Here is a 26,406-nt window from a genome sequence, read left to right on the forward strand (position 1 = left end):
GTTTTGCTACTCCCATGTAGTGAAGCTCCTTTATAGACTGACAACACTGCGAATTAATGTGTTCCTAAGTTAGGCCATTACTATGGTTTAAATATTCCCACCATGGCCAATTTTAAGTTATCAGTGTGATATTGATGAATGCAGAGTTGGGAAGAGATGTGCCCTGCCGGCTCTCCCAAGCCGATAAGAGCTAGTTCCATCACACCACTGCTTGCCTCTACCCTCCACCTTCATCTTCTAACTGGGAGAAGGGACACCCCAGGAGAAGCAAGGTTGGAATGCTCAAAGTGTAATAATAGCTAATAATAGTCACTAAGCACATATGATGGGCTGGGTTCTCAGGGCTTTACACTTTAAAAAGTTAGTCCTCACAGTAAACTTATGCAATAGGCAGAAGTCAGGAAACTGAGGCACGGGTGAAATAACTAGTGCAGATAAGATTAGGAAAGCTGGGATAAAGGCAAACTTGGATGGTTTTTCTTAGTGTCCATGTTCTTAGAAATGACACTGAAGTATTTCTCTAAAATTGCACAATCTAATATGGTAGCCACTAGCCACATTGGCTAGCTAAGTATAAATTAGTTGAAATTAAATAACATTTAAAATTCTGTTATTCAATTATACTCCAGTGCTCAATAGTCACAAGCTGCTAGTAGCTACTGTACTGTATTGGACAACATAGATATAATACATTTCCATCATCACAGAAAATTCCATTAGACAGTGCTGCTCTAAAAAGATTGTCAGAAAGAAAGAAGCCACACTTATTGCTTGGAAACACAAAGTGTTTAATAGGATTTGCTGACTGCTATAACATAAAAACTCAAAATAGTTTCATGGTTCTTTTGCATTGAAGTAAGCAAATTCATTCATTTCTTCATTCATTCATTCATTTATTCAACACACATTTACTGAGCACCTACCACGTTCCAGGCAAGGTTCTGGGGATAGGAAGATGAATAGGACACAGCTCTTGCCCGCCAGGAGCTCACAATCTGATGGAGGAGGTGACGTTCTTGGGTGGTGTTCTAAAGAAGAACAGATCACGGGAGAGGAGACAGGAAAAAGAAAAAGTTTCACTTTGGACATGATGAGTTTGCTGGGCCTGCAGAATATCGAAGAGGATAAGTGGGGCTGGAACTCAAATGCAAGATCAGGGAATACAGATTTGAGAATCATCAGCCTTCAGGTGGTCATTAAATGAGGGGCCTGCCTGAGTTTATGCAGGGAGTGTGTGCAGAATGAGATGAGAATGAATCAAGAACAAAACCAACTCCAGGAAACGTCAATATATCAGGGGCAGGGAAAGAAAAAGGACCAGTGAAGGAACCTGAGAAACCAGATCGATCAGAAGATCATCACAAGGAAGTGGGTCACCGAAATCAAGGGCTGGGAGTGATGATTGACGCAGAAAAGCCAAATCACATAGGAACTTAAAAAGTGCCCATTAGATTTGATCTTGGTAAGAGCATTTTTAGTGGAGGAGTGGGAGTGGAAGCCAATCTGCAATGGATTCAAGAAGAAATGCAAAGTGAAGAAAGGCAGATAATAACTATACAACTAAATAAACTTAGTCATGAAGATTACCATCCAAGAGTTCTCAGCATTTTTATTGATTGCACTTGAGAAGGCCAGTGGGGTGAGAAATGTCAAGGATCTAGGATGGAGAAGCAATAATAGATGGAGCAAAGTCTGGGGGTCAAAGGAGGGGAAGGGATCCAGAGGACATGCTGAGCGGGAGGAGGACTCACATTCCAATGGTCTGAGAGGGAAGTAGGAGCACAGACACAGAGCACAGTTTGTTAAAGACAACAAATATTAGAAAGATAGGATGGAAAAAGACTATGAATGAATATGGGGAAATGACCAGTGGCTTAGCAGATGACAATGACAAAGAAGGGGAAAAGGTTTGGGGGAGACATTTTATATGAAGGTAAAGAGTGATAATTTGAACATGCCAGTTAGATCCCTGGGAGAATGTTAGTGCCATCCCTAAGCCTGTGGTGTGGGGGCTTGAAAGACTATCAGTAAAGTAAAAGACTTCTTGTAAAACCTTCTAGAAAGGAAAATCTTCAAAGAAGACCTAAGTGTCAGATACAAGTATTTTGCAAAAATGTGGCCCATTTGCAGAGTTTTCAGCCACTAGGCAGTGTTCAGAGGGGCACAGTGGGTCATCATGTGGTGAGGATGGAGAAGCTAACATTTAGGCATAGATAACAAACATGGGACCTGGTGGGATCAATGGACTTCAAGATGTGGGGTAGAGCTTGGAGGTCAGTGGTAGCCCTGGGTTGTGTGGAAGTCTTGGTGATACCCCCAACTGAAGGGATCTGTTCCAGGATCTCCCAAAACATTGGTGAGAAATTTGGGGTCTCAGAAAGTAACAGGATAACAAGCTAATCTTGGGATTGGTTGATTTTCAAGACCCTCATTTCTTAGAAGGAAATCACAACAGCCTTCCCGGAGATCAGAATAAATTGACCACACCTCTGAAAAGACTCTAACCCAGGTATACAAGAATCCAGATTCAAATGTTCTTTCTGGTGAGAAGAGCAGAAGCCCCAAGAGCATGACAGAAAAACAAACTCAGCAAGGGAAGTAATAATTATTCAGTATCGAGAATGGAGCTTCATGGGGTCCCATGATAGAGTCTAAGCTGGTAAAGACCACCCAGGCACATGTAACCAAATAAAGCCCCCAAGGGCCAATTCTGCAGGGCCCATGATCAACAGGTATGTGTGTTTCCAAGATTCTCTCTCAGCTTCACTTTGATTTTTTAAATCCTACTAGGTAAATAGCCAGAAAAATATCAGACATTATCTAAAATCACAGGGAACCACAAGGTAAGGGTGATGGAGGGAGTTATTCCCTCTCTGTGTGTTCTAGAAATATTTCTAGAATTCTAGTTGGAACCCAGACTTTTTTCCCCCAGGCTTTAAATTAAGACCTCAGGTGGTTTGGGCAAGGCCCCCAGCCAGCTCTTTCCACAAATGCACCATTCTGAAGTGGTTTCAGGTCTCTGAGTAGAGCCTAAGTGGCCCGAACTCAGCCGCTTCTTCATAACTCCACACCAACCACACAGCATCATATATCCTGCTCAGCCAATCATGTCTATTGCAGACCACAGGGGAGACCAGCAGCCCCAGAGACACCTGCACAGATGGGTAAGCAGCCACCTGAGACTCCAGGCACCTGCCACCCTCAACTCAGATGTCATACTTTCTGTGATACCCCCACTGCACACACACACATCACACACCAGACACATTCCCTCCTCTGCACCCTCCTCCATATAGTTTACAATTGCATCTATTATTACAGTGTGCTTTAAATGTTTCTCTACATTTTGCTTCCCCACCCAATGACATTTGGAGCTCCTTTATTGGGTTCTAGGGCCTATCATCCAATAATATTTGTAGGAGGAGTCGGTCTGGGCTGAGATAGAGTTAACTTGAATAGACTTGAATTGAGCCAAAATGGCACTGGGAAACACAGGGCAGTAAATTCTCACAGCAATAAGGTTAAGCATTACCTCAACTTCCTCATCAGGGGTGTCCCCAGAGACCCACCACCTCCAGAGTCTCTCCCTAGCTCCCCAGCCACATTGCCCCTCCTCCACTGGGCAGTCCTCATTGCTTCTTGTGGAACAGAGCTGGGGCTGGCTCATTGCTGGGCTCAGCCATGACCTGCATAGGCTGATTGTTCAGGGCAGCCTCACGCATCTTGTAGTACATGAATTCATTCTGACGGAACATGCGTAGCTCCATCTCCGTCTGCACCCGCATGGCCTGTGGGACACAGATATATCATAAACAGTGATGGCAAGACCCTAGGACATGCCGGTCTCTGATATACCTTGGGGTAAATTACTTCCAGCCATGGAGATTCAACTCTATCCCCTCAGAACACACACACACATATACACACACACACACACTCATTCATCGAGGGCCTAACATCCTGGCAGTGTGTCCATTGTCAGGGAGAGGGAGTCAGAACACTGGGAGAGTAGCTGAAGGAACCATTCTCAGAAAAGAGTGTTTGTTCTCAGGAACTGCCCAGTGGGGACCTGGATTTGAACCTTGGCCCCTGCAGATACTAGTGTGGGACCTCATGCAAGTGAAGTAATTGCTTCAGCCATCAGTTTTCTCCCCCTTTTTGTACCTTACTGTGGGTTGGGAAGATTACAGTGTGTGACACACAGAAGAGCCCTCATCCTCCCACATGTCCATTCAAGAAATATTGCTTAAGGGCCAGGCATTCAGAGGCTCACAGCCGTGAGTAAAATCAACAAAGGCTCTGCCTTTGACAGGCTCGGTACCCTAGACATAAAGCTAGTTACCCTGCTTTTCTGCCTCTCACTCCTGCCAATTTTGAGGGGCTAGTATATTATTTCCATTTTATAAATGAGGAAACTTGGGATCTGAATAGTAAAAGGACATCCATACCTGAGACCACGCCAGTCCTGTGTCATAGTCATCCTACATTTTATAACACCAAAGTCTGTCCGCTTTCCCTAGACTGTACTGTCTGAGGACAGCCCTGTCACTCTCAAACCAGCCCATCAAAGCAACAAGGACACCAGCAGCACCATTTGCCAGGCACTAAGTGCATTTCACACATTAACTCATGAGCACTCGTCACAACCCTATCCTTTCCCCATTTTACTGATGAGGAGACTGAGAGCTATACATTCAATATTTGCAAAATCACACAACCAGAAAGCAGTGAAGCTGGAACTCAACCTGGAGGTGTGATTCCAGAGCCTGTGATCCCTAACTATACTCCATGTTACACAGGATACTTTCTAATATAAATGGCTGCGCGTTCGTGCGCGCACACCCACCCCCTCCCCCCCCACACACACATACACCGTTGTTTGCATTTCCTCACTCCAGGTTTGGGGTGTTAAGGTTCAACAGACTCAGGCTTCAAGTCTCAGCTTTGCCATTAACTCGCTGTGTGACTATGGACAGATTGCCCTCCTTCCCTGAGCCTCAATTTCCTCATGTGTGAAGCAAGGTGATATGGTTTGGATATTTGACCCTTCCAAATCTCACACTGAAATGTGACCCCCAGTGTTGGAGGTGGGGCCTGGCGGACGTGCTCGAGTCATGGGAGCAGATCTCTCATGAATTGCTTAGTGCCATCCACTTGGTAAGAGTGAGTTCTCGCTCTGAGTTCACACCAGATCTGCTTGTTTAAAAAAGCCTGGCACCTCTGCCTCTCTCTCTTGCTCCCTCTCTCGTCATGTGACACACTGACTCCCTTTCCCTCCTGGCATGATTAGAAGCTTCCTGAGGCCCTCACCAGAAGCAGATGTCAGCGCCACACTTCCTATGCAGTCTGCAGAACCATGAGCCAACATAAGCCTCTTTTCTCTATAAATTACCCAATCTCAGGTATTCATTTATGGTAACGTGAACGGTCTAACACACAAGGGTAGTGGGCTAAAGCATTTCTGAGTTCCCCTTGGTCTAGCTGGGAGTATGTGGACTTTTCTAAAGCAGAGTCCACCAAAACTCACACTCTCATCCTCAGAAACCTCAGGCCAGGAAGGGAACACCAGCCCCAAGATGCTACTTACCTCTAAGTCCTTGGTGATGGGGTGGGAGGGTCCATGTGTCACCAGAAGAATGGCATAGGCTTTGCAGATCATCCCATGCCCCACCTCAATGTTACCAGCGTGCCAGTTGGTCAGCCCTGCCCGCATCACGGCCATGCCAAGTTGGGCATTGTTGGGGTGGTAGAGCTTCCTGTGGGAGCATAGCAAATAATCATACATTATACCAGTCATCCTTATGTCTGCACTTAATTTAATAATGTATAAAGTGCCCTCGTTGATTAAGCCCGTCTGCTCTTCCCCTCAGCACTGTGAGTCTTCTGTAGCCGCCAAGGGGAAACTGAGGCACAGAGACATGGAACGAGTTGCCAAACATTCTACACAGTGAGGCTGTGATAGCTGAAACTCTGGCCTGGGCTGCCCAGCCAAGTCCTTGTGAGAAAAAGGGGCCAGGATCGTACTCTCTGAGCTTGAGCACGGGGAGCTCACAGCTCTCAGGAGCACCTCAGACCTCTCCCCGGAAAGTGGTAGGAAGGTCAAGGGAGAAAAAATAATTTAAATGTCCTTTTTGAGCCAGCATTGTATTTTCACCTGGTTGGCACCATTTTGCAGGGCTTCCTTAGCATGTTGTATAGTTTCTTGTTCTACATTTTGTTCTACATTTCTTGTTCTACATTTAGAACATTTCTACAAAACGTTCTACGTTTTGTTTATGACTAACATCCTCTCAAAGAAATGAACTTGGGTCAACTTATTTGGCCAGAAACACAAATTCGCATGACAACATGGACACAGAAAGCAAGAGAGGGTATTGGCAGATGGAAGGCAAGGGAATTGAATTTTACAATTTTTAAGCAAAGATGATTGATGGCTCTTTTAAAAATAAATAAATAAATATATAAATAAATAAATAAATAAATAAAAGCTCCCAGAATTGCCTGTGTGGATTACGGGGTGGAGGGCGGGGTCCAATCACTTAAAATCAAGCTGGGGCTAGCCTGAAGGAAATCAAAAGCAGAAGATGACACCCAAGTAATAGATGTGCTGGAGAATTTGGGAAAGACCAGGGATGACAAATAGGTTTCATTTCAAGCACAAACTCTGATTGTTTGGTCATTACCACTGGAGCACCATGATAAAAAGGCTCAGTCAAAAAGAGAGCCGTGATGGATTCGTGACGCCTGCTGTGGGTATAGGAGGGAGAGGCAGCAGTAAATATGCTATCTATTTGCCATCCCTGGAATAGACACACTTCCAAGAGACTATCTGAGACCCAGAATCGTCACCTACATATAGCCGTCCACCATCCTCCTGGCATAGTCCGAGGCCTCCTCAAAAGCCTGGAGGTAGGAAAGGACCTCCGAAACAATGCTCAGTATCCGCAGCATGTAGATGTTGGTGTCAGCAAACACTGGCTCCTGCTTTTGCAGGCACTCCCGGCATAATTTCACAACCTAGAGTGAGACAGAGGCCCTGCCCATTACCATTGCACCAGAGCACACGCTTAATTCACATACGCGACCATCATGATGGTATCAGACACTCATTCTTTTTAAGAGTGGGGCAATTGCTGACAGAGGTGGGAAAGCACAGTTTTGGGGTATGAATTGCAAAGTGGTCCCATTGGCTAAGGGGTAAGGATGGGAAGGGTAATGGTGTGAAACATGGCAGATGCAGCACAGTGCGGAGTTTCCAAAATCAGTAGGTAGCGGGAAGCTATGAAAGCTATACATACACACACACATATAAATGTACAATCAGATCTGTATAAGCACAAGTTCCATATATATATATATATATATATATATATATATATATATATATATATAGAGAGAGAGAGAGAGAGAGAGAGAGAGAGAGAGAGACAAGAGTCTCACTCCATTGCCCAGGCTGAAGTGCAGTGGCTTGATCTTGGCTCACTGCAACCTCCACATCCCAGGTTCAAGTGATTCTCCTGCCTCAGCCTTCTGAGTAGCTGGGGTTACAGGTGCCCACCACCATGCCCGACTAATTTTTGTGTTCTTAGTAGAGACAGGGTTTCACCATGTTGCCCAGGCTGGTCTCAAACTCCTGAGCTCAGGCAATCTGCCCACCTCAGCCTCCCAAAGTGCTAGGATTACAGGCATGAGCCACCATACCTGGCCAAAAATATGTTAAAAGAAAGAAAGAACAATACAACAACAAAAAACAATACTAACAAATCAATACAGTATAACAGCTACTTGCATAGGATTTACATTGTATTAGGTGTTATAAGTAATTTAGAGATGCTTTAAAGTATATGGAAGGATGTGCATAGGTTGTATGCAAGAATACACTATTTTATACAAGGGACTTGAGCATCTGCAGATTTTAGTATCTGTGGCAGTCCTAGAACCAATTCTCTTTTTTTTTTTTTTTTTCTTTGAGACGGAGTCTCGCTCTGCAGCCCAGGCTGGAGTGCAGTGGCCGGATCTCAGCTCACTGCAAGCTCCGCCTCCCGGGTTCACGCCATTCTCCGGCCTCAGCCTCCCGAGTAGCTGGGACTACAGGCGCTGCCACCTCGCCCGGCTATTTTTTGTATTTCTTTAGTAGAGACGGGGTTTCACCATGTTAGCCAGGATGGTCTCGATCTCCTGACCTCGTGATCCGCCCATCTCGGCCTCCCAAAGTGCTGGGATTACAGGCTTGAGCCACCGCGCCCGGCCCCTAGAACCAATTCTCTACAGATACCGAGATATATATATGCACGCATACATGCATACATACATATATACATATACAAATAAATGTATATCTATTATAACAACACATTGAGATGAGTACTACTAATAATCCCATTTTACCAGATGAGAAAACTGAAGCACAGAGAGGGTAAGTACTTTGCCAAAGTCACACAGATGGTGAGCAATGGATCAAGCACTGAAACCAAGCAGTTGAGCTCCAGCTTCACCACCATTCCTGTGATTCTCCACTCACTGGGCTTTGGAATCATCAGAAAGCTTTTTTAAAACACTGATGTTCAAGTCCTACCCCAGACCAATTGAAACCAAATATCTGGGAGAGAAACCCTGGATGTGTAGTTTTTATGTATAAGCCCCTGGGTGGTCCTTAGGCTCAGTGGGTTTGAATAATTATGTCCTACTGAAGTGTACAAGATGCATGAGCTCCCGGGAAACTGCAAAACATCCCCAGAAGGATTCAGCCTTGGCTCTGGTGAGGAAAAAGATGGGCCTGACCACGGTCATCCTGCAACCAGGCTTTTCTGACTGACTCTTGTGTAGACATAGGCTTAGGCCCTACCCTACGAAGTCCAGTGGTCTCTAGATTTTAGGTGTTCATTGTTCTCCTCTCCTTCCTTTGAAGCTCTCATGGGAGAAATGCCGTACAATTCCTTCCGTTTAAAATCAGTGAGAACTAATTTTGCTCTGAGACTTTCCCAGAGTTCATGAGGCAACCTGAGGTGGTGGGGGCGTAGCAGGAAGTGGAAAGATGATGGCTGGCAATCAATTCATCCTGAAAACAATCCTCTTAAACCCATGGGGGCAGTGTCCAGAGTCACACCTAGCCCTGCCAGGTCTGAATGGGGAAGGAGAAGAAATGTAGAGGAGAGAAGCCAGCGCAATGGAGCCAGTGGGGACCTCCTGCTCACTCCAGCTCCCACCTCGTGCCTCTGACATAGATTTTCCATGTTGTACAGTAACACCTTGTTTGTGTGACTGTCTCCCCACCTGACAGAACTCCTTCCAGGCAAGGAGAGTGTCTTATGTTGGCCACCCCAGTAAGGGCTTAGAAATGTGCAATAAGCGAGTTAGTAAAGAAGGAGGAAGAAGAGAAGGAAAATATAAATAGAAATGAATAGAAATTAATCTCCCGCATTGACATGCTCTAGTGGCATTAACATTCAAGTTGTTTAGCGAGCTTGGGGAACAAAAATGCTAATTCATGGTCCCTGTTTTCTGCTGCAGATTGAATGAGTCACATCTTAGAGTGTGAGACTGGAAATCAGTATTTCCAACAAGCTGCTCAGGTTAATTCAATGCAAATACCCTGCAGGCCAGTGTCTGGCAGTGGGTCTCACCTTTGGTTACACATTGAAATCACCTGAGAGCTTTAAAAATCTTGCTATCAGGGTTCCATGCCCGGAGATTCTGGTGAAATTGTCCTGAGTGGGGGCCTGAGCATCAAAATTTTTCAAAGGTGATTCTAGTGTAGAGCCAGCTGAGAATCCCTGGCGCTTCAAGAGCCAAGGATGAATGCTCATTTGGCAGAGGCAGAAAACTGTAGCTGGCACATGCATTCAATTATGGGAAAGCATGAAACTCACTCCCAGTATGTCCACTGCCATCTGCATTCCCTCATCTCTGATGCCAGGTTTAGACATCACAGATCCCCCAGGGACATGTGTCTGTCTGCATTTGCTCCCCTCGGACCCAGTCTCAGTGGGTTAATAATCAGTCACTGAGAATACACCCCTAAGAGATGCTAAAGGTTTAGGGGCAAGAAGAGTCATGGTCTCAACCAAGGGACATCTAGAAAAACAACCTGCTTGGTAGCCCCCTGCCCGGCCATTCCCACCCCATTTCCCTCCCTTACTAGAGAACGTTTCCACCCTCCTCTCTAACCCCATCCTCTGTAACAAGTGAATTCTTACCTCATGATACAAACCCTCCGAATGAGCCTTGTCTATCTTTTCCAATGTATCCTTGGAGAATTGTATCATCTCCTTCACCACTTCCTGAGAGGGCTGGGAAAGAGAGACCCATTGAGCTAGAGATGCCTTCGTGAGGCAACCCGTTCCACCTTTGAGTAGTTGCCATCTTTGACATTCAATGTAGTGCAAGGTTAATGCCTTCCTCATTCTGAATGCCTTATTCCTATAAATGCTACCCAAGATCCTGTAGCTATTCCAGTTCTCTCATCACATTTCTGACTTCTGTTTTCTGTTAAGCCAAGTCTCAGACCCTTGCTGTCAGCCAATCATTCCAGCCTGTGCAAATTCCTGGCCCTTTGAACCCCAGGGCAGAAACTGACATTGATAGCTATTGCGTTTTCTCTGGCATTTTGGATTCTATCACCCAAAATATTTGCTGGTGTCCCTCTTTGTTTCAAGTCAACCACATATTTCCACAGGTACACCCTTGCATTTTTGTTGTCATCCAAGTCATTGATTTAAATACTAGCCAGCACAGGGCTAAAGACAGACCCCAAGGACTTGACCCAAAAATCATACTCCGATTTGTCTTCGAGTTCATTAAGGAGGGTCCTTGTGATTATAATTATTCAAACTCTTCCAAATGTCTTAGCATCCAGCCTGTATTTCCTTGTCTTAGCCAAAAGGATATCAGGAGAACATCTGTCAGCTGTTCCTGTGAAATCTGGACTCATTAGGATTCTACATTTGCCTAAGAAGCCTAGTGATCTTACAAACAAAACAAAACAAGGTTTTGATATTTGAGGCAAGGAAGTGCCATAATTAAGAAGCCGTTTCCCACAGGGACATAATAATTTTGAAGGAAAAGAGCCAAATTTCTCAAAGTCCAAACAAGAAGTTTACATGCTATGCTTATTCCTATCGGAAGTCCTTTTCTGAAACATTTTTTTTTTGCTTAAGCAAATCTTTTATAACTTTTTTCCAAAATGAAAATAACTTTATTACTTATTCTGACTGTAAAATTGACATATGCAAGTTGTGAAAATTAAAACAATATTTAAAAGTATGTTAAAAAATAAAAAAGTAGAAATCCCTAGAACTCACCTAATGACTACAGTTAGTATCTGGGGGAACATTTTCCTACGCATGCATACAGAAATAATATTTAAAATACTTAATGACTGATAGAGAAAAAGCACTGACTAATCAAAGCACAGACAGTGACCATCAACAATGGGTATGTCAGCCCAGCATGATGGCTCACGCCTGTAATCCCAGCACTTTGGGAGGCCCAGGCGGGCAGATCACCTGAGATCAGGAGTTTGATACTAACCTGCACGATAGGGTGAAACCCCATCTCTACTAAAAATACAAAAATTAGCCAGGTATACTGGTGCACGTCTGTAGTCCTAGCTACTAGGGAGGCTGAGGAACAAGAATCACTTGAACCCAGGAGGCAGAGGCTGCAGTGAGCCGAGATCACACCACTGCACTACAGCCTGAGTGACACAGCCAGACCCTGTCTCAAAAAAAATTAAATAAAATTATTAGATTAAATTAAATTAAACATTGGGCATGTCTAAATGACTTTGCCAGTAAGCACTGGCTGAATTTCAGTCCTATGTGTGCACACACATGCCTATGTGTATGTACGTGCCAATAGGATTGACTATGTTTTCTAACTGGAATTATACCATATATCTGTCTATAGCAATTTTTCACTCAGTATTTTGCAGACATTTTCCCATATCAATATAAAACTATATCATTTTAATAAATGTAAAGTTTTCCACTGTATGAAGCTAGGATAATTTATTTAACCAGTTCTCCGGTTGTCCAATTTTTTCACTATAAAGAATTAGACTCAACAGCTTCCTTTCGATTTGCGGTTCACATTGTTTTGTGAAGTCACCCTCAGTAAACTACCAAAGAGTAACAAGAGAATGGGCATATGTTGCAATGAAAACGTATCCCTCTCTGTAGACCATCTTCCCTCCTTTTTCCAGCTGTCCTGGACCAGTTCTGCCATGGGTTTTCATCTTGCAGTATGAGAGCCCTCTGGCCAGGACAGCTTGTTTCAGGGTCAGGCTCTCCTAAGGAAAGGGGTACTACATTTGTTCTTCTGCCCACCTCACCCACTTTGGCTTTTGTATAGCTCTTGGCTATCCCTATAATTTTGGCTATCCTTATTTCCATATCCTTCTGTATCTGGGCCTCCCTGGAGTTAGTTATTCTATGTGTCTACCTGCATTTGTTCCATGGCCTGACTCTGATAATGGATGCACCCACCAGTGCTCTAGCTTCTGCTTGCAGGTCTCACTCCTAGCTTAACCTTTGCCTTGACCTTTGACTTGACTGAGATTTCTGGCTTTGGCTGAAATCTCCTGCTGCTACCAGCTGCTACCTTATGCCCCGGAATGCTGTTCAGCCCTCTGTTAACTCAAATCATGTCTTTGTCCCAAAGAAGTCATTTCAGTGTGTGACTGCTTTCCTAAGCCTATTGGAATTAAGCCTATGTCTTGCCTGGTTGTGCAGAGTTCTGTGACTGATGGACCAGAGGTGTGCCATTAATCTGTCAAACCCACATTTCTAGTTATAGCCATAGCTTATTACCCAAGTATGATTCACAAAATCATGTATAGTTTATGACCCCTGATATCTAATCTACTGTAAATTCTATTATCTTTAAATCTCAAAATTTTTAGTGAACCTTCTGGAGTAATCAGTAGCTCGTAGGATAGATTAAGAGAATACCAAGTGGTTAAGTGTTCATCAAAGTCTTGCTCAGTTTGATGATGTAAGGAGGAGTGTCACTTGAAGCTCTGGAAGTGAGTCAATTTTGTTTAAAGAGGCAACTTACAAGATTCCCCAAAACAACCTAGCAGAATGGTTGTCAATTAGTAAGTGCAACATGTGATAAATCTATTGTGAGAAAGGAAACGGAGTTGTTCCACTTGGCTCCACTCTTCACAATAAAGGCAAGAACATTCTGATTTGCACACAGGATTTAAGGAACCCCCGTGGTGAAAGGCTGCTGTCTCCAGGAGCATCAGATTCTACAGAAAACAAGGAGGAAGAGGGAGGGAGGACCCAGAGGCGGAGGAGAAGGAGCAAGGGTTGGGCGATCTGAGGGGCTGGGGGAGGAGCCAGAGGAGAAGGGAGGAGCCATAGGAAAGGGGAGGAGCCAGATGAACGGGGAGGAGCCAGAGGAAAGGGGAGGAGCCAGAGGAAAAGGAGCCAAGGAGGGAGAAGGGGTAAGAAGGATGTTGGTTCCCAAGCCTGGAGAAATTGGCACATTTCTATTTGATTTTTTTCATTTTATTTATTTATTTATATATTTATTTATTTATTTGAGACGGAGTCTTTCTCTGTCACCCAGGCTGGAATGCAGTGGTGCGATCGCAGCTTACTGCAACCTCCGCCTTCCGGGTTCAAGCCATTCTTCTGCCTCAGCCTCCCGAGTAGCTGGGATTACAGGCGTGGGCCACCATGCTCGGCTAATTTTTGTATTTTTAGTAGAGATGGGGTTTCACCATATTGTCCAGGCTGGTATCAGACTCCTGACCTTGTGATCTGCCTGCCTCGGCCTCCCAAAATTCTGGGATTGCAGGCGTGAGCCACCGTGCCCGGCCTGGCACATTCGTATTTGAAAATCATGAGTAAAGGCTGGAGAGAGACAGCGGAAAAACCCGCCAGGCACTGTGGCTCATGCCTGTAATCCCGGCACTTCAAGAGGCTGCGACGGGTGGATCACTTGAGGCCAAGAATTTGAGACCAGCCTGGGCAACATGGTGAAACCCCGTCTCTACAAATAATACAAAAATTAGTCTGCAGTGGTGGCACGCACCCATGGTCCCAGCTACTCAGGAGCCTAAGGCAGGAGAATCTCTGGAGCCCAGAAAATCGAGGCTGCGGTGAGCTGAGATCACACTACTGCACTCCAGCCTGGGTGACAGAGTGAAACCTCATCTCAAAAATAAATAAAAATAAAATAAATTTTAAAAAAGAATGATTACAAAAGAAAACCTAAGCAGCCTAAACAAAGATAGTCCAGAGACACAACTGAGTAAAAATGTCATAAATTTTGCTATTATTTTCCCATTTTAAAAATATTTGGTTTTTATTTCTACGTAGGTTTACATAAACATATATTGAGGAGCTAGGAAAGATTTTGATGGCATTTGAAGGTTTGAGGATGGTGTACTGATGGAGGCTTATCAGTCTGGGATACAGCGTTATAGAGAAAAGAAAGGAAATGACTGTGATGACATCATAGACAGTCCAGCTTGAGGAAATGGTTAATAAGTTAGTCCAACTCCCCATTTTACAGATGAGGAAACTGAGGCCCAGAAGGAAGAGACTTGGCCAAGCCCAGGTGTTTAGAGTCATAGCCAGTACTAGTACACAGGCCTCATAATTCTTCTTCCAGTATTCTTCCTACTACATTATTATGGACTTTTTTTAATGCCTGAGGAAGCATTTGCTTTTAAAAAGATATACTCAATTTTTTCCTGCTCAGTTAGTATAGGTATTTTTATTTTGAGTTGTTTTAATAGAGAAACTCAATTTGATATAAAATACAATAGAAAGTTTTTGCCTTGAATTCAGGTAGGTTCAAGCTGAAATCATCAATCTGTTATATCAAGAGAAATGCCAACTCTGCAATTCATACTGAAGACGTGTGTGTATTGTCACCAGCTGGTAACAGCATATCTAAAGTGAAGGGATGGGAACTAAAGGTCACACATAGCCTTCTGAACGATTGAAACTGCCAGGTAAACATCAAAAAGTCTAAAGAAATGACCACATGGTTGTTTTATTTTAGAACAGAGAAAAGAGGGTCTGGCCTCATAATAATAATAATAATAATAATAATAATAATTACGTAGTGTGGAAGCAAGTTATGAAACAAATACTCAGTGCCTGTCTCCAGGAAGGAAGGCTGGCTGGCTCACAGATAAGACATGCTTTCCGCAGGTTCTGAAAGGTCGGGGTGAGGGTGGGTGCAATAACAAATTCTTCTCTGTAGCGCCCATGATGTAGTGCTCAGTGCCTCTCACATACATCCAATATAAATCTCCTAGAATACAGACCTTTGCTTCTCTGAAAAGAGGTTGTTCCTATAGAAAACATTAATCCTTGGGCCCCAACTGCTTTGTCTCTGCCTGCGAAGGGTGACTCTCAATATCTTCACCCCAGGCATCACTGGTCCTCCTACTTCTGTATGGAGACCGAGTATGCTTGCATGGGCATGGGTGTGCATGTGTGTGTGTGCCTTTTAATGTTCATAAATGGTAGCATACACAGTGTTAGGGGTAAAATTGTATCCTCCCAAAATTCATATGTTGAAGTCTAGCCCCAGAAGCTACCTCAGAATGAGATCTTACTTGGCAATAGGGTCATTGCAGATGTAATTAGTTAAGGTGAGATCATACTGGAATAGAGTGGGCTCCTAACCCCATATGACTGGTGTCCTTATAAAAGAGAATGCCATGTGAGATGCCTCCATGACTGTGCTGATCCCCCTCATCCTCCCCCTGAGCACAGCTTCCCTGGAGGAAATGGACAAGAAGAGTCAGTGCTTTCTTCGGTTTTGGCTTCTTGCTTAACACTATTGCAGTAAGTGATTAAATACTTCACACTCATTTCTGCTCTGTTGCTTTAACTGGCTACTCTGACACCTGGCGCCTCAGCGCTCTCTCCCAGCTCAGCTGGGCTCTTGACCTCCCGTCAGCAAGCCTTCTTCTGCTGCTCAACAGACTGACCATCAACTAGCAACAGTTACCCAGGAGTTCAGGATGTTGACCAATCTAAACATAGCCCTGTCTCCACACTGCCCATCCCCATGGGACTAGGAATATCTTTTTCATAACCAGATGACAAATATCTTTGCCCATCTGATCTCAGCACCTTAAATTCTCAACATCCCTCAACTCATAAAGGAGCAACAGGAGGAACCAAAATTTCCAGTGTCTACTCCGTATGCCACTCCTTTTATACACATCATCTTCTTTAATCTTTATAACAACCTCTTGCAATGGGACCATCATTCCTATTTTACAGTTGAGAAAACTGGGTGACTTCCCCAAACTCAAACACCTGGCAAGTGGCAGTGCCAGGACTTAGCTGGGACCTACCCACGGTGCTCTGCTCTCATACCCTGCCTCCTCCCCAGGGTCACAGCTGCTCCCTAGGAAGCTCATGGGCAAGGCACACTGATTAGCTGTGAAACCAACTGTGACTGGCTCCTGGCGAATATGGACACAAATACCTCAGCAGCAGGGTTGCATGTACCTTGGGATTGTCTTTCACCCCCAGGAAGAGGTCGTCCTTCAGTTTTTTCTGGCAGTGTTCACATGTGCAGTCAAAGTAGTACTGCTTCTTCAACTGCCTCTTGCGTTCTTCACTGACGTTGAGGAAGTCGATGTAGGACACAGTCAGCTCCTCTCCTTCTGAGATCTTGCCCAGGGCCCGGAGCTCAATTCTGGAGCAGGGCGAAAGGAAAAGGTGACTCGAATCCAGGCCTACTGGAATGGGATCCATGCTCTCCTCCAAGGCTTTGTGGAGTTGGGTCTCAAAGACAATGACTTTCACTGGCAGTCAGAAACCCCCATTGACTCCACAAAAGGAGAAATGTGACCTAAAGGATGATTTTGTGGATAGTTCTACTCTATTCCTTAGAACAGTCCGATCCACTCCATTCAGTTAACTGCTCTGGAATCAGCTCAAATAGACTCCTAGTAGAGAGCTGGGCTTGGTCATAAAACCAGACAGAATGTCCATGCCCATAAGTCTCCCTTTACTTTTAGCTACTGATTGTCTGTAATAAAAGAAGGAGAAATAATAAGGCAGAAACTCCAAACAAGAAAAAACTTGAAAATCTTTTCTGGTTAGTTTGGGGACTACTCTCTCAGAAACATAAAAATTCAGTTACCCACAACCTTGGCTCATTCGGTGTCTAACTTGAAGTCACCTCTTGACCTTCAGTCCAATGGTTCAGGCCAAATTACCTAACGAGACTTAGCCCACTGGAGATCATTGAAGTCAAATAAACAAAGGCTGGCTCTGTTAGCTCACTGCATTGTTCACTTTTGTGTTTATTGGGGGATGTGGCTTGTTGGTTGAAGGTCGTTAGCAAGGGCAGATGGCATTTCAGTTCCCTTCCAGCCTAGACCTGACCCTCAATTACCTATAGCACAACCCACCTTACTTAATGAGATAGGTACTGAAGATGTTGAAGGTAAAAACCTGCTGCAGAACTGACATCCAGCTGAGCCAAACAGGTAGAGGTCAGCCTGTGGATCTCTCAGCCATGCATCCTCCACCACAAGGCCAGACAGCTACAGAAAACAAGTGGTGGGCCCTGCAAGCTGGGTCCTAAACCGTGCTCCTGTACCTCCCCAGAATCCTGGGGCCTCCCTGCCTAGTGGGAAGCCATCATCCAGAGAGCAAGTGGCAGGATGCAGAGGGCTGGGGAGAGTGCCTGCACAGAGATCCATGGTCATTTCTTTTACCTCCCAGGAAGGCTCAGTTAGACACCATGCAAAAGCAAGGGCAAGACTCCAGCACCCAAGAAGAGTCCCAGTCAAAGGCAGCCCCTTCCCTGTGCTCTGAGATGACAATCAAGGAAGCAACTGCTGAATGGTAGTGACGTTCATGTCCAGGCGTCTGAGGTGACCACTGATGGATACAAATCCTTCTCCCAAAGTGAGATACACTGACACACCTATTAATGTGTTAATGTGTATAAAAACAACTCCTGTGGAGTCTGCAAAACTGAAGTGCCTGCTCACCATTTGTCACTCCTTTCCTTTGTTCCTTACCCCAATTTTCGGCAGCAGCGGTTACTGTAGTGATGAAAGGCCAGTAGGAGAGGAAGGCCGGGTGATTCTGCTCACAGTTCTGCTTAGAATCCTAGTTTGTCTGAGCTGCAGGGATGCTCATTTCACAAATGAGGATAGTGACACAAGAGGGATAGGTCCCACAGCACTTTGGGGACAGAGCCAGGATTAGAACTTCATACCATTCACCCTCAACATAGTAGCCTTGCCTGGTTGTTTTCAGGCTGCTTCCTGGGTCTTCGATGCATGGGAATTAAGATGCATCAAAGTCTTTGATTTTTAGGACTCTACTAATGTCCTAAGTAATTCCATGTGAGCATCTCCTGAGCCAGGATCTCCAGTATTTAACCCTATTGGGTAAGTAACCAGTTCTGCCCCCACGAGTCCCTTTTACAGAGGCAGCCCACCATAGTGACATATTCTAATTCCACAGTGAATCAGTGGCCAATTGGGCTAGAATTTCCAGTAATTTTGCTTCCTATCATGATTGTGCCAATTCTTGCATGGTCTCAGGGTATCTCCGATTATTCCAATGGTATTAGAAATTTTTCAAAACCAAATTAACTTAATGTGACTTAAATATGAAAAGATGCATATATGTATGCCTCATTTTACCTTACTTGAAACTGGAGATTGGGGGAGAGGAATGGAGACCAGCCTGAAATAAGCACTGCAGGAGGCAGGAGATGAGGGTTTTAGCCCTGGCTCTCCCTCCAACCAGCTTCCTTGGACAAGCTTCATCCCCACCTTGTACCCCAGGCCCCTTCTACCTCCAACAATCTGCAATTCTATAGTTCAGCTAATTGAGCCACAAGTAAGCAGCCTATTTATGTATTTCTCACAGAGGTTAGGGACAGAGTCCAGAGCTACAGAGACTTAGAACTAGGAAGGTCCCTAGAGCACTCTCCTCTTGACCTTTCTCTACAGATGTGGAACCCAAGCCCAAGAGATGATGTGAATCATCCAAAGTCACGTGCAGTGCACAGCAACACAGACTCAAATGCACCAACCACTTCTACCCCAGCATTCCCAAAGCCCAAACTCCCACACAGCATTTTGTTCTTAATCCAAAGACCACTTCAAGGGCTGTCAACCCCACCCTGAGGAAAAGACCCATCTAGGGCCATTTGGTTGTCATCAAGAAAAGTCAGAAGTAAAATTTAACCTAAACTACTCATTCGTAGTTGGTCAGAAGCAGTAAGCAGAATACTGGGAATAAACATTTATTAAAAATATCGGTTATAGATGCTATTTTTTGGAGCCCAGTCTGGGTAAGAAGTTGGGGCTTATAAACAGACAGTCCTTTAGTAGGTCAGTCACAGTCCCCATTTCATGGTAAGCAGGGTTTAGGGAGACAAGATAGGCTTTTGCTAAGACGATGTGGACTACAAGGGTTCATGCTTCAAGGTTGGAAGAGCAGTGGAAGTGAGGCATGAAAGGGAGGAAGAAAGGAGGCAAAGTAAAGCAAAGACAAGGCAGGTGGTATGTGGGTAAGGAAAAAATGGTTAATTTAAATGCATTAAAATACACCATTCAGCAAAGACGAGACACTGGGATGCAGAAGGACATTATGGACAGATGGCAGTCAAGGAGTCTTGGGAATGGGTGGCTCCAGCAAACCAGGCAAGTGAGGGAGACGGGTCAGAGGAGCAGGGATGCTTGAAAGGACTGACCCACCTCATCTGGGTATGAAACATGGATTTCACTGCCTCATGACTGAAAGACAAAACAGACACCCATATGGAAATCATTATCATTGGCTGGTCAGGAGTCATCCAGTGCAAGGGTGCACAGCATTCTGAGTCACACTATCAAAGCTTTGGCCATCACAACCTTTATCCTAGCCCCTTCTAGCTGGACTCACTGGACAAGACACAGCCTGCTAGAGTGGAAAGTGCACTGAATTTGGAACAAGACATTCTGGATTCAAAGGTACTCAACCCTGACCTGAACAAGTTCCTTCCCTTCCCTGTGTTTCAGTGTTCTCACCTATAATGAGACTGTCATGAGACAATGCACTTAAAAGCAGAGTGCTGAAAAAACATGCGCAATGCTGTTATTATCATTCTATTAAGCATCCTGGATGAATAAACATTGCCTCTTTGGATGTCGGTCTTGGAAAGAGTTTGAAGTGCACATGGAGGCTGTTTAGGTCAAATCGATAGTATATAAAAATTGTTGGGGTTCAAACTGGGCCCCTAACCCCATGTCTAGGGTTCTTTCCACTATGGCAGGTGGCTAGACAGGAAATGCAAAGTCACCTTCTCTTGCACAAAAGCCAAGAAGCCTGGATAAAATGTGGCTGCTAGAAATTAGTAGATGCAAGGAAGCCAGAGCAGACACAGAAGAAAGAGTTCCTAGGTTCCTGTGGTTGTTATACCCAATGACAAGAGGAGCCTTGGGTCACTACCACTTAGAAGAGGGCCGTCTAGAAAGCCCAGGCCCATACATGGCTGAATTTGATCCTCTCTGCCATCCAGGTCAAGCTCAGTCAACAGCCCCTCTAGGGAGGATTCCATGAGATCCAGGCTAGTGACCCCAAAAGGCTTCAGAAAGGAAACACAAATGCTGAGAAAAGATTATCATCTGAGTCCAAAATAAACTTTCCCATCTTAAGTGACTTTCTCAATTGCTTAAGAGCCTGGTTTCAGAAATAGGAAGGAAAGGAGAAATCAGGGTACTTGGCATATTGAAGCTTAGGCCCGATTCTCAGCTGAGAACCAGACACCATTGTCTGGCTTCTAGGAAGTTTTTGGGGGAAACTTGCTCATTGTTGATGACTCAAAGTCAGCTTGTATCTGTCATAAGAGCTCATCTCTAAGAGCAAAAGCAATTAATATTGCTCAAGCCTCATTCCCCTATATCTCCCCATCCCGAGCCATGGACAACCAGGGGCTCGTTCCATCTACTGATTCTTCTCCATTTGTGCCGCACCCCCAAATCCATAATGTGCCCTTATTTACCCCTCATCTTCAGGTTGGGGTTTGGCCAATGGTAGGAGAGCAGAGGGTTAGGGGAATGAGGGGTTGGACTATCTAGTCCATTGACTTCCTCTTTTCCGAGCCATGGTGCCAGCTGGCTGGTTTCTCTAGACACAGTTGTAAGCCACAGCTGAGCTGTTGGGGGGCCCTCTAGCCCATGTCCAGCTCTCACTAGCTGCAGAAACAGTGCTTCCTTCACCTGCCCTTCCAGGCCTAGAGGTGGTGATGGTTTCATGTGTTGCTAGTCCCTGGGCACCTCACCATTCCTTGTTAGTTTCTTTTTGTTGTTATTTTGTTTGGTTTGGTTTAGTTTGGTTTGGTTTGGTTTTAGAGACAAGGTCTCACTTTGTCACCCAAGCTGGAGTGCAGTGGCATGATTATAGTTCACTGCAGCCTCAACCTCCTGGGGTCAAGTGATCCTCCTGCCTCATCTTCATGAGTAGCTGGGACTACAGGCACACACCACAATGCCCGGCTAATGTATTTATTTATGTATTTATTTATTTTTTATGGATATAGGAGTATCACTATGTTGCCCAGGCTGATCTTGAACTCCTGGCCTCAAGTGATCCACCCCTACTCGGCCTCCCAAAGTGTTGGGATTACAGGCATGAGCCACCAGGCCCTGTCCCTTGTTAGTATCTTAAACCCTGCCCACACTTCTGTAAACTGTCCCTTCATTCAATTGTATTTGGGTAAACCCCTTTGAGTGTGCCTCCTGATTCCTGCTGAGACCTTGACTAAATGACCTCTAGACAGATAATCCTAGGCTTCAAGTTTTAAAATAGTAGTTAAAGGTTTATCTGACACATCTAGGCAGCCCCAAGAAACATACACACTCAGAAATGACCCAGGTTGAATTCTTTGATATCCTCCATGATGCCTTTCTCTCATTCACAATTATTCTGGAATGAGATTTCTATGTGCTATACATTTAAAATCTATGCTAGTTGAGGTTTAGCAGGTTGACTTTGGCTTAAGTCAAGTGGACAAAACACCATAGGTCTCCCCATCCCCATCACACACCCCCCCCAGATAAAGACATACTCACTTGCCATTGTTAAATATGACAGTGCAGTTGGGCCAACAGTCATGGTTCACCAGTCCCAGGTTGGGGAAGATGCCTACGCCCACGGCCTGCAGACCTCTCTGATCACTGAGAGTAAAACCGTTGCAGTTAATCTACCCAGAGGAAAAGATGAAAGAGTCAGTCAACAGACGTGGACAGAACGCTATTCCAGCTGTTGAAAGCAATTTTAAAAAACAGAGGACCCAGTCTCACCCTGGAGATGCTTAGGGAGTCTGGACACAGAACATTAGTCCCCTGTTCTCTGTGTGACTCCAAATGACGCACAAGATTAGGGCCATGGGACAGTCCCACATCTGCAAAAATGCAACCCTACCTTGAAAGTTTTTTGTGGCTGTATTCTAAAAGAGTCAAAGATGGGAAATGTTTTCCTTTTTCTGTATCTGGGTCTTACATGAGTATTCCTCAGTCTCTGTCTTGGTTTTTCTCTCTGTGCCCTTCTTTGCACGCGTGTGTGCGTGTGTGTGTGTGTGTATGTGTGAAAGAGCTTTTCCTTCCTCTATTTCCTCTGCCTACTTAGTTTAAACTCCTGTGGCTGTTCATAAAAAAAATTAACATCTCTTTTGATTATTTTGTATCTGGTGAATACTGTTATATTCCCTGCTCACAATTTTTAAATCTGGTGAGTGCCATATTTAACACTTATCTCTGAGATTCAAGGCAAATCAAGTTGGTTACTACTGATGTGGCATCCAAGTGATTTTCTTTTCCTTAAAAATAAATTGTTCTTTACAGAAACAGACTCTAAATATCTGCTCTCACAGTATGAAAAATGCATAAGAATAAATATAACCTAGAATACATTAGTAACTGCATGCAAATTTCCACTTCATCTGTAAATACATCTATGAATACATGCTATATATAACAGAAACCCAGTAGACATTTATTCCCTCACATGAATATTTGTCATAGATATGGAGGAGTGTCACTTTCTCCACTTATTCTCATCAGACATTTAGTAAGTTCATGATGTTAAGCCTGTGAGTACCACTAACAAGCTGTACTACTTGGAGCAAACTTCTTTCTTCTCTGAGCCCTGGTTTTCCCATCTATAGGTTGAATAAATTGGACTAGATGAGCTCCAAGGATCTTTTCAGCTCTAACCTTTGGTAATTATATGACCTCTAGCCCTAGTCCGCAGACCTATTAGGGATGCCCAAGATTGCGCAACACACCAATTCACCCCAAGGCTATAGAACATAACTGTTAAAAGTAAAAGCTTAGACCGGGCGTGGTGGCTTACGCCTGTAATCCCAGCACTTTGGAAGGCCGAGATGGGCAGATCACTTGAGCTCAGGAGTGCAAGATCATCCTGGGCAACATGGTGAAACCCGGCTCCTACAAAAAAATACAAAAATTAGCCAGGCATAGTGGTGTGCGTCTGTGGTCCCAGCTACTTGGTAGGCGGGAGGATGACTTGAGCCTGGGAGATGGAGGTTGCAATGAGCCATGATTGCACCTCGGCACTCCAGCCTGGGTGACAGAGTAAGACCCTCATCTCAAAAAAAAAAAAAAAAAAAAAAAGGTAGAAGCTCTGGCTCCTGAAAATACAGATTGCCTCTGGAATTTCCCTGGGCACAAGCTAACCATGTGGCTTTTGGAGGTCATGTAACCTCTCGGGACCTAGGTTTTCTGTTCTATAAAACAGAAATGCTGAAAGCATGGACCTTACCTTGTGTTGTAAAGACTGTGTGAAATAATACATGGGAAGCTGTGGTGGTTAATTTTGTGTGCCAACATGGCTGGTCAATGGTGCCCAGATATTTGGTCAAAAACTATAATGTATGCTTCTGTGAAGGTGTTTTTGGATGAGATTCACACTTAAATTAGTGGAGTTGAGTAAAGCAGAGTGCCTGCTAGAATGTGGGTGGGCCTCATCTAATCAGTTGAAGACCTCAAGAGAATAAAGACTCATCTCCCCTGAACAAGGAGTTCTGCCAGCAGAATGCCTCTGGACTTGAACTGCAACTCTTCCCTGATCTCCAGCCTGCTGGCCTACCTTACAGATTTTGGACTTACCAAGCCTCCACCATTGTGTGAGCCAAATCCTTGGACTCAATCAATCTCTCTCCCTTTGTCCCCCAATATGGTGAAGACTCGAGAGATGTCAGTGTGATGTCTGTCCTCCTCTCTCCTCAGCCTGCTCACCTTCGCCACATAAAGAGCCTGGCCTACCAGGTGGAACACATCCATCCCCACAGCCAGGACCTGAGCCTCCTCATCCACTGGGCTCTCGCCCCCACTTCTGGGACTGTTATGGCCTCACCTGGCTTGGTTGCTCCCACCCCAAAATCCTGACTCCCCTCTCTCTGGCTCGCAGCCCCCACTGCTGCAGCCTCCACATCAATCCTGCCTGGCAGACCTGGAAAAAGGTTTCCAAAGTGACTGGTGGGCAGGAAGGGATAGTGATTGGGGGTCTTTATTTTCAATGTGGAGAGGAAAAAGTATAAAAAGTGCAGATAAGTAAGAGGATAAATTACCATCCAAATCTATCATCCAGAGCTGGATAAATAAGTAAGATTTGTATGTGGGATGCCAATTCAGATAGAGCAGGAATGGCCTCATAGTAAACAAGGCCAGAAGACAGAGTCCGGGATGAGGGGCCTTCATTTCAAGCTCCTATCCTCTTTCAGTCCTCTTGGCCTCCCCTCCCAACTGTGGCCTGGCAGTTTCTGGAAACTTCTTAGTTGGACGATCCCAGCTGTCACCATGGCCCCTCCTTTATGAGGAATCATACTCTAGAATCTCTGGATTTTATTAGTTGGGTCATTTGGAGGCCTGTCCCTGGGCTCTGAAATGGAAAGGGCAGTAGATGTTTCTGCTACATATGGTAAACAGAAGGTGGTTTCTCCAGAGCCTCTGGCTGCCTGGGCTAGATGAGACCTTTATGGAAACAGAAATTAGGGTCCAGGGCGGACAGGGCTTCCGCCTCGTAGTTCACTTCTGAGAAGCCCCACCCTCCCCAAGCAGGAGGAGGGAAGGAAAGAGGAGACAGACAGGGAGGGTGGAGAAGGGACGCAGGGGGCCTACCACTCCGAAGATGTGAGAGATGTACTGCATGCTGAACTGCTGGCTCTGGGGCGGCCAGTACTGCAAGAACGTGTCCACGTCCACCCGCAGCTCCTTCTGCTCCTCCTCCCCAAAGTGCTCCACGTGGTTCTGCAAGTCGTCCACAGACACCAGGCAGCCCTCCGTGAGCCCGGTGCCTTCTCTCTCCACCCGCCACATGATGCGCGCCGCCAGCCTGTGGGATGGGCAGCAGCAGGGGGGCACTACAGCTGCATTCATTCATTCAACACACATTTACTGGATGTCTCATGCATGCCAGGCACAATGTTGGGCCCAAGATATGGTTTTAAACTAGATAGATGGAATTTATTCTATTGTGATGCTTCATATAGTGGGGGAGAGGTAAGTAAACAAGCACATTTTACATAGAAAGTGCTATGCAGAAAAAATAATACAGGGTGACATGATAGAGAGTGACTGGGGTGGGGAAGCTAAGGTCTTCCAAGGAAGTGTCACAGGGGAGGCACATTTGAGCTGGAATTGGAAGGGGTGGAGGAGCTGGCTCTGTGACACTGGAGAAAGAGCACTTCGGGAGAGAGCAGTGAGTACAAAGGAATGAGCTTGGTCTGATGGAGAAACAGCAGGAAGGTAGAGGTGGCGGGAGCACAGGGAGCAAGAAATGGAGACCAAATAAAGGTGGAGGTTTGGGCAGGAGCCAGGTCCCATGGGGTCTGGGGACACAGAGAGGTGCGGCAGCCTGGGTCTCTCTTAACATTGTGGCCTACTGTGATGAGCCTTGCATCAGGAGTCTAATGACCTGTTTCCACTTCTTACTGTGTGAACCTGGGCAAGTCACTTGACCTCTCTGAATCTATCTGGTGGCCAGTAAAATAGGGAAAATATTCCCTGCTGTGCTAACCTCCAGAGGTATTCAGAAGACAAAGTGAGGTAATAGGTGTCTGCATTATATGTGAAGGTGTTGATATTATTATTATTATTTTTTTTTGAGACGGTGTCTCGCTCTGTCGCCCAGGCTGGAATGCAGTGGCCGGATCTCAGCTCACTGCAAGCTCCGCCTCCCGGGTTTACGCCATTCTCCTGCCTCAGCCTCCCGAGTAGCTGGGACTACAGGCGCCTGCAACTTCACCCAGCTAGTTTTTTGTATTTTTTTAGTAGAGACGGGGTTTCACCGTGTTAACCAGGATGGTCTCGATCTCCTGACCTCGTGATCCGCCGGTCTCGGCTTCCCAAAGTACTGGGATTACAGGCTTGAACCACTGCGCCCGGCC

General features: G+C 45.2%; 1 protein-coding gene across 2 annotated transcripts in view; it reads right to left on the reverse strand.

Annotated features, from left to right (window-relative positions):
• Positions 1-767: 767 nt before the first annotated feature.
• Positions 768-26,406, reverse strand: part of SMYD1 (SET and MYND domain containing 1) — a 45,096-nt gene continuing 19,457 nt past the window's right edge. The window contains exons 3-10 of one of the 2 annotated variants that reach the window (XM_005575352.5): positions 25,139-25,352; positions 22,070-22,200; positions 19,715-19,753; positions 16,491-16,680; positions 10,197-10,289; positions 6,854-7,017; positions 5,588-5,756; positions 768-3,788 (exon numbers count right to left, since the gene is read on the reverse strand). In XM_005575352.5, the coding sequence (XP_005575409.3) occupies positions 3,630-3,788; positions 5,588-5,756; positions 6,854-7,017; positions 10,197-10,289; positions 16,491-16,680; positions 19,715-19,753; positions 22,070-22,200; positions 25,139-25,352 (1,159 nt within the window). In that variant the 3' untranslated portion in view covers positions 768-3,629. The remainder of the gene's footprint in view (positions 3,789-5,587; positions 5,757-6,853; positions 7,018-10,196; positions 10,290-16,490; positions 16,681-19,714; positions 19,754-22,069; positions 22,201-25,138; positions 25,353-26,406) is intronic. The other variant, XM_005575353.5, reaches the window with a different exon arrangement.

The sequence above is a fragment of the Macaca fascicularis genome, chromosome 13, assembly GCF_037993035.2.
Source record: "Macaca fascicularis isolate 582-1 chromosome 13, T2T-MFA8v1.1".
Classification (NCBI taxonomy): domain Eukaryota; kingdom Metazoa; phylum Chordata; class Mammalia; order Primates; family Cercopithecidae; genus Macaca; species Macaca fascicularis.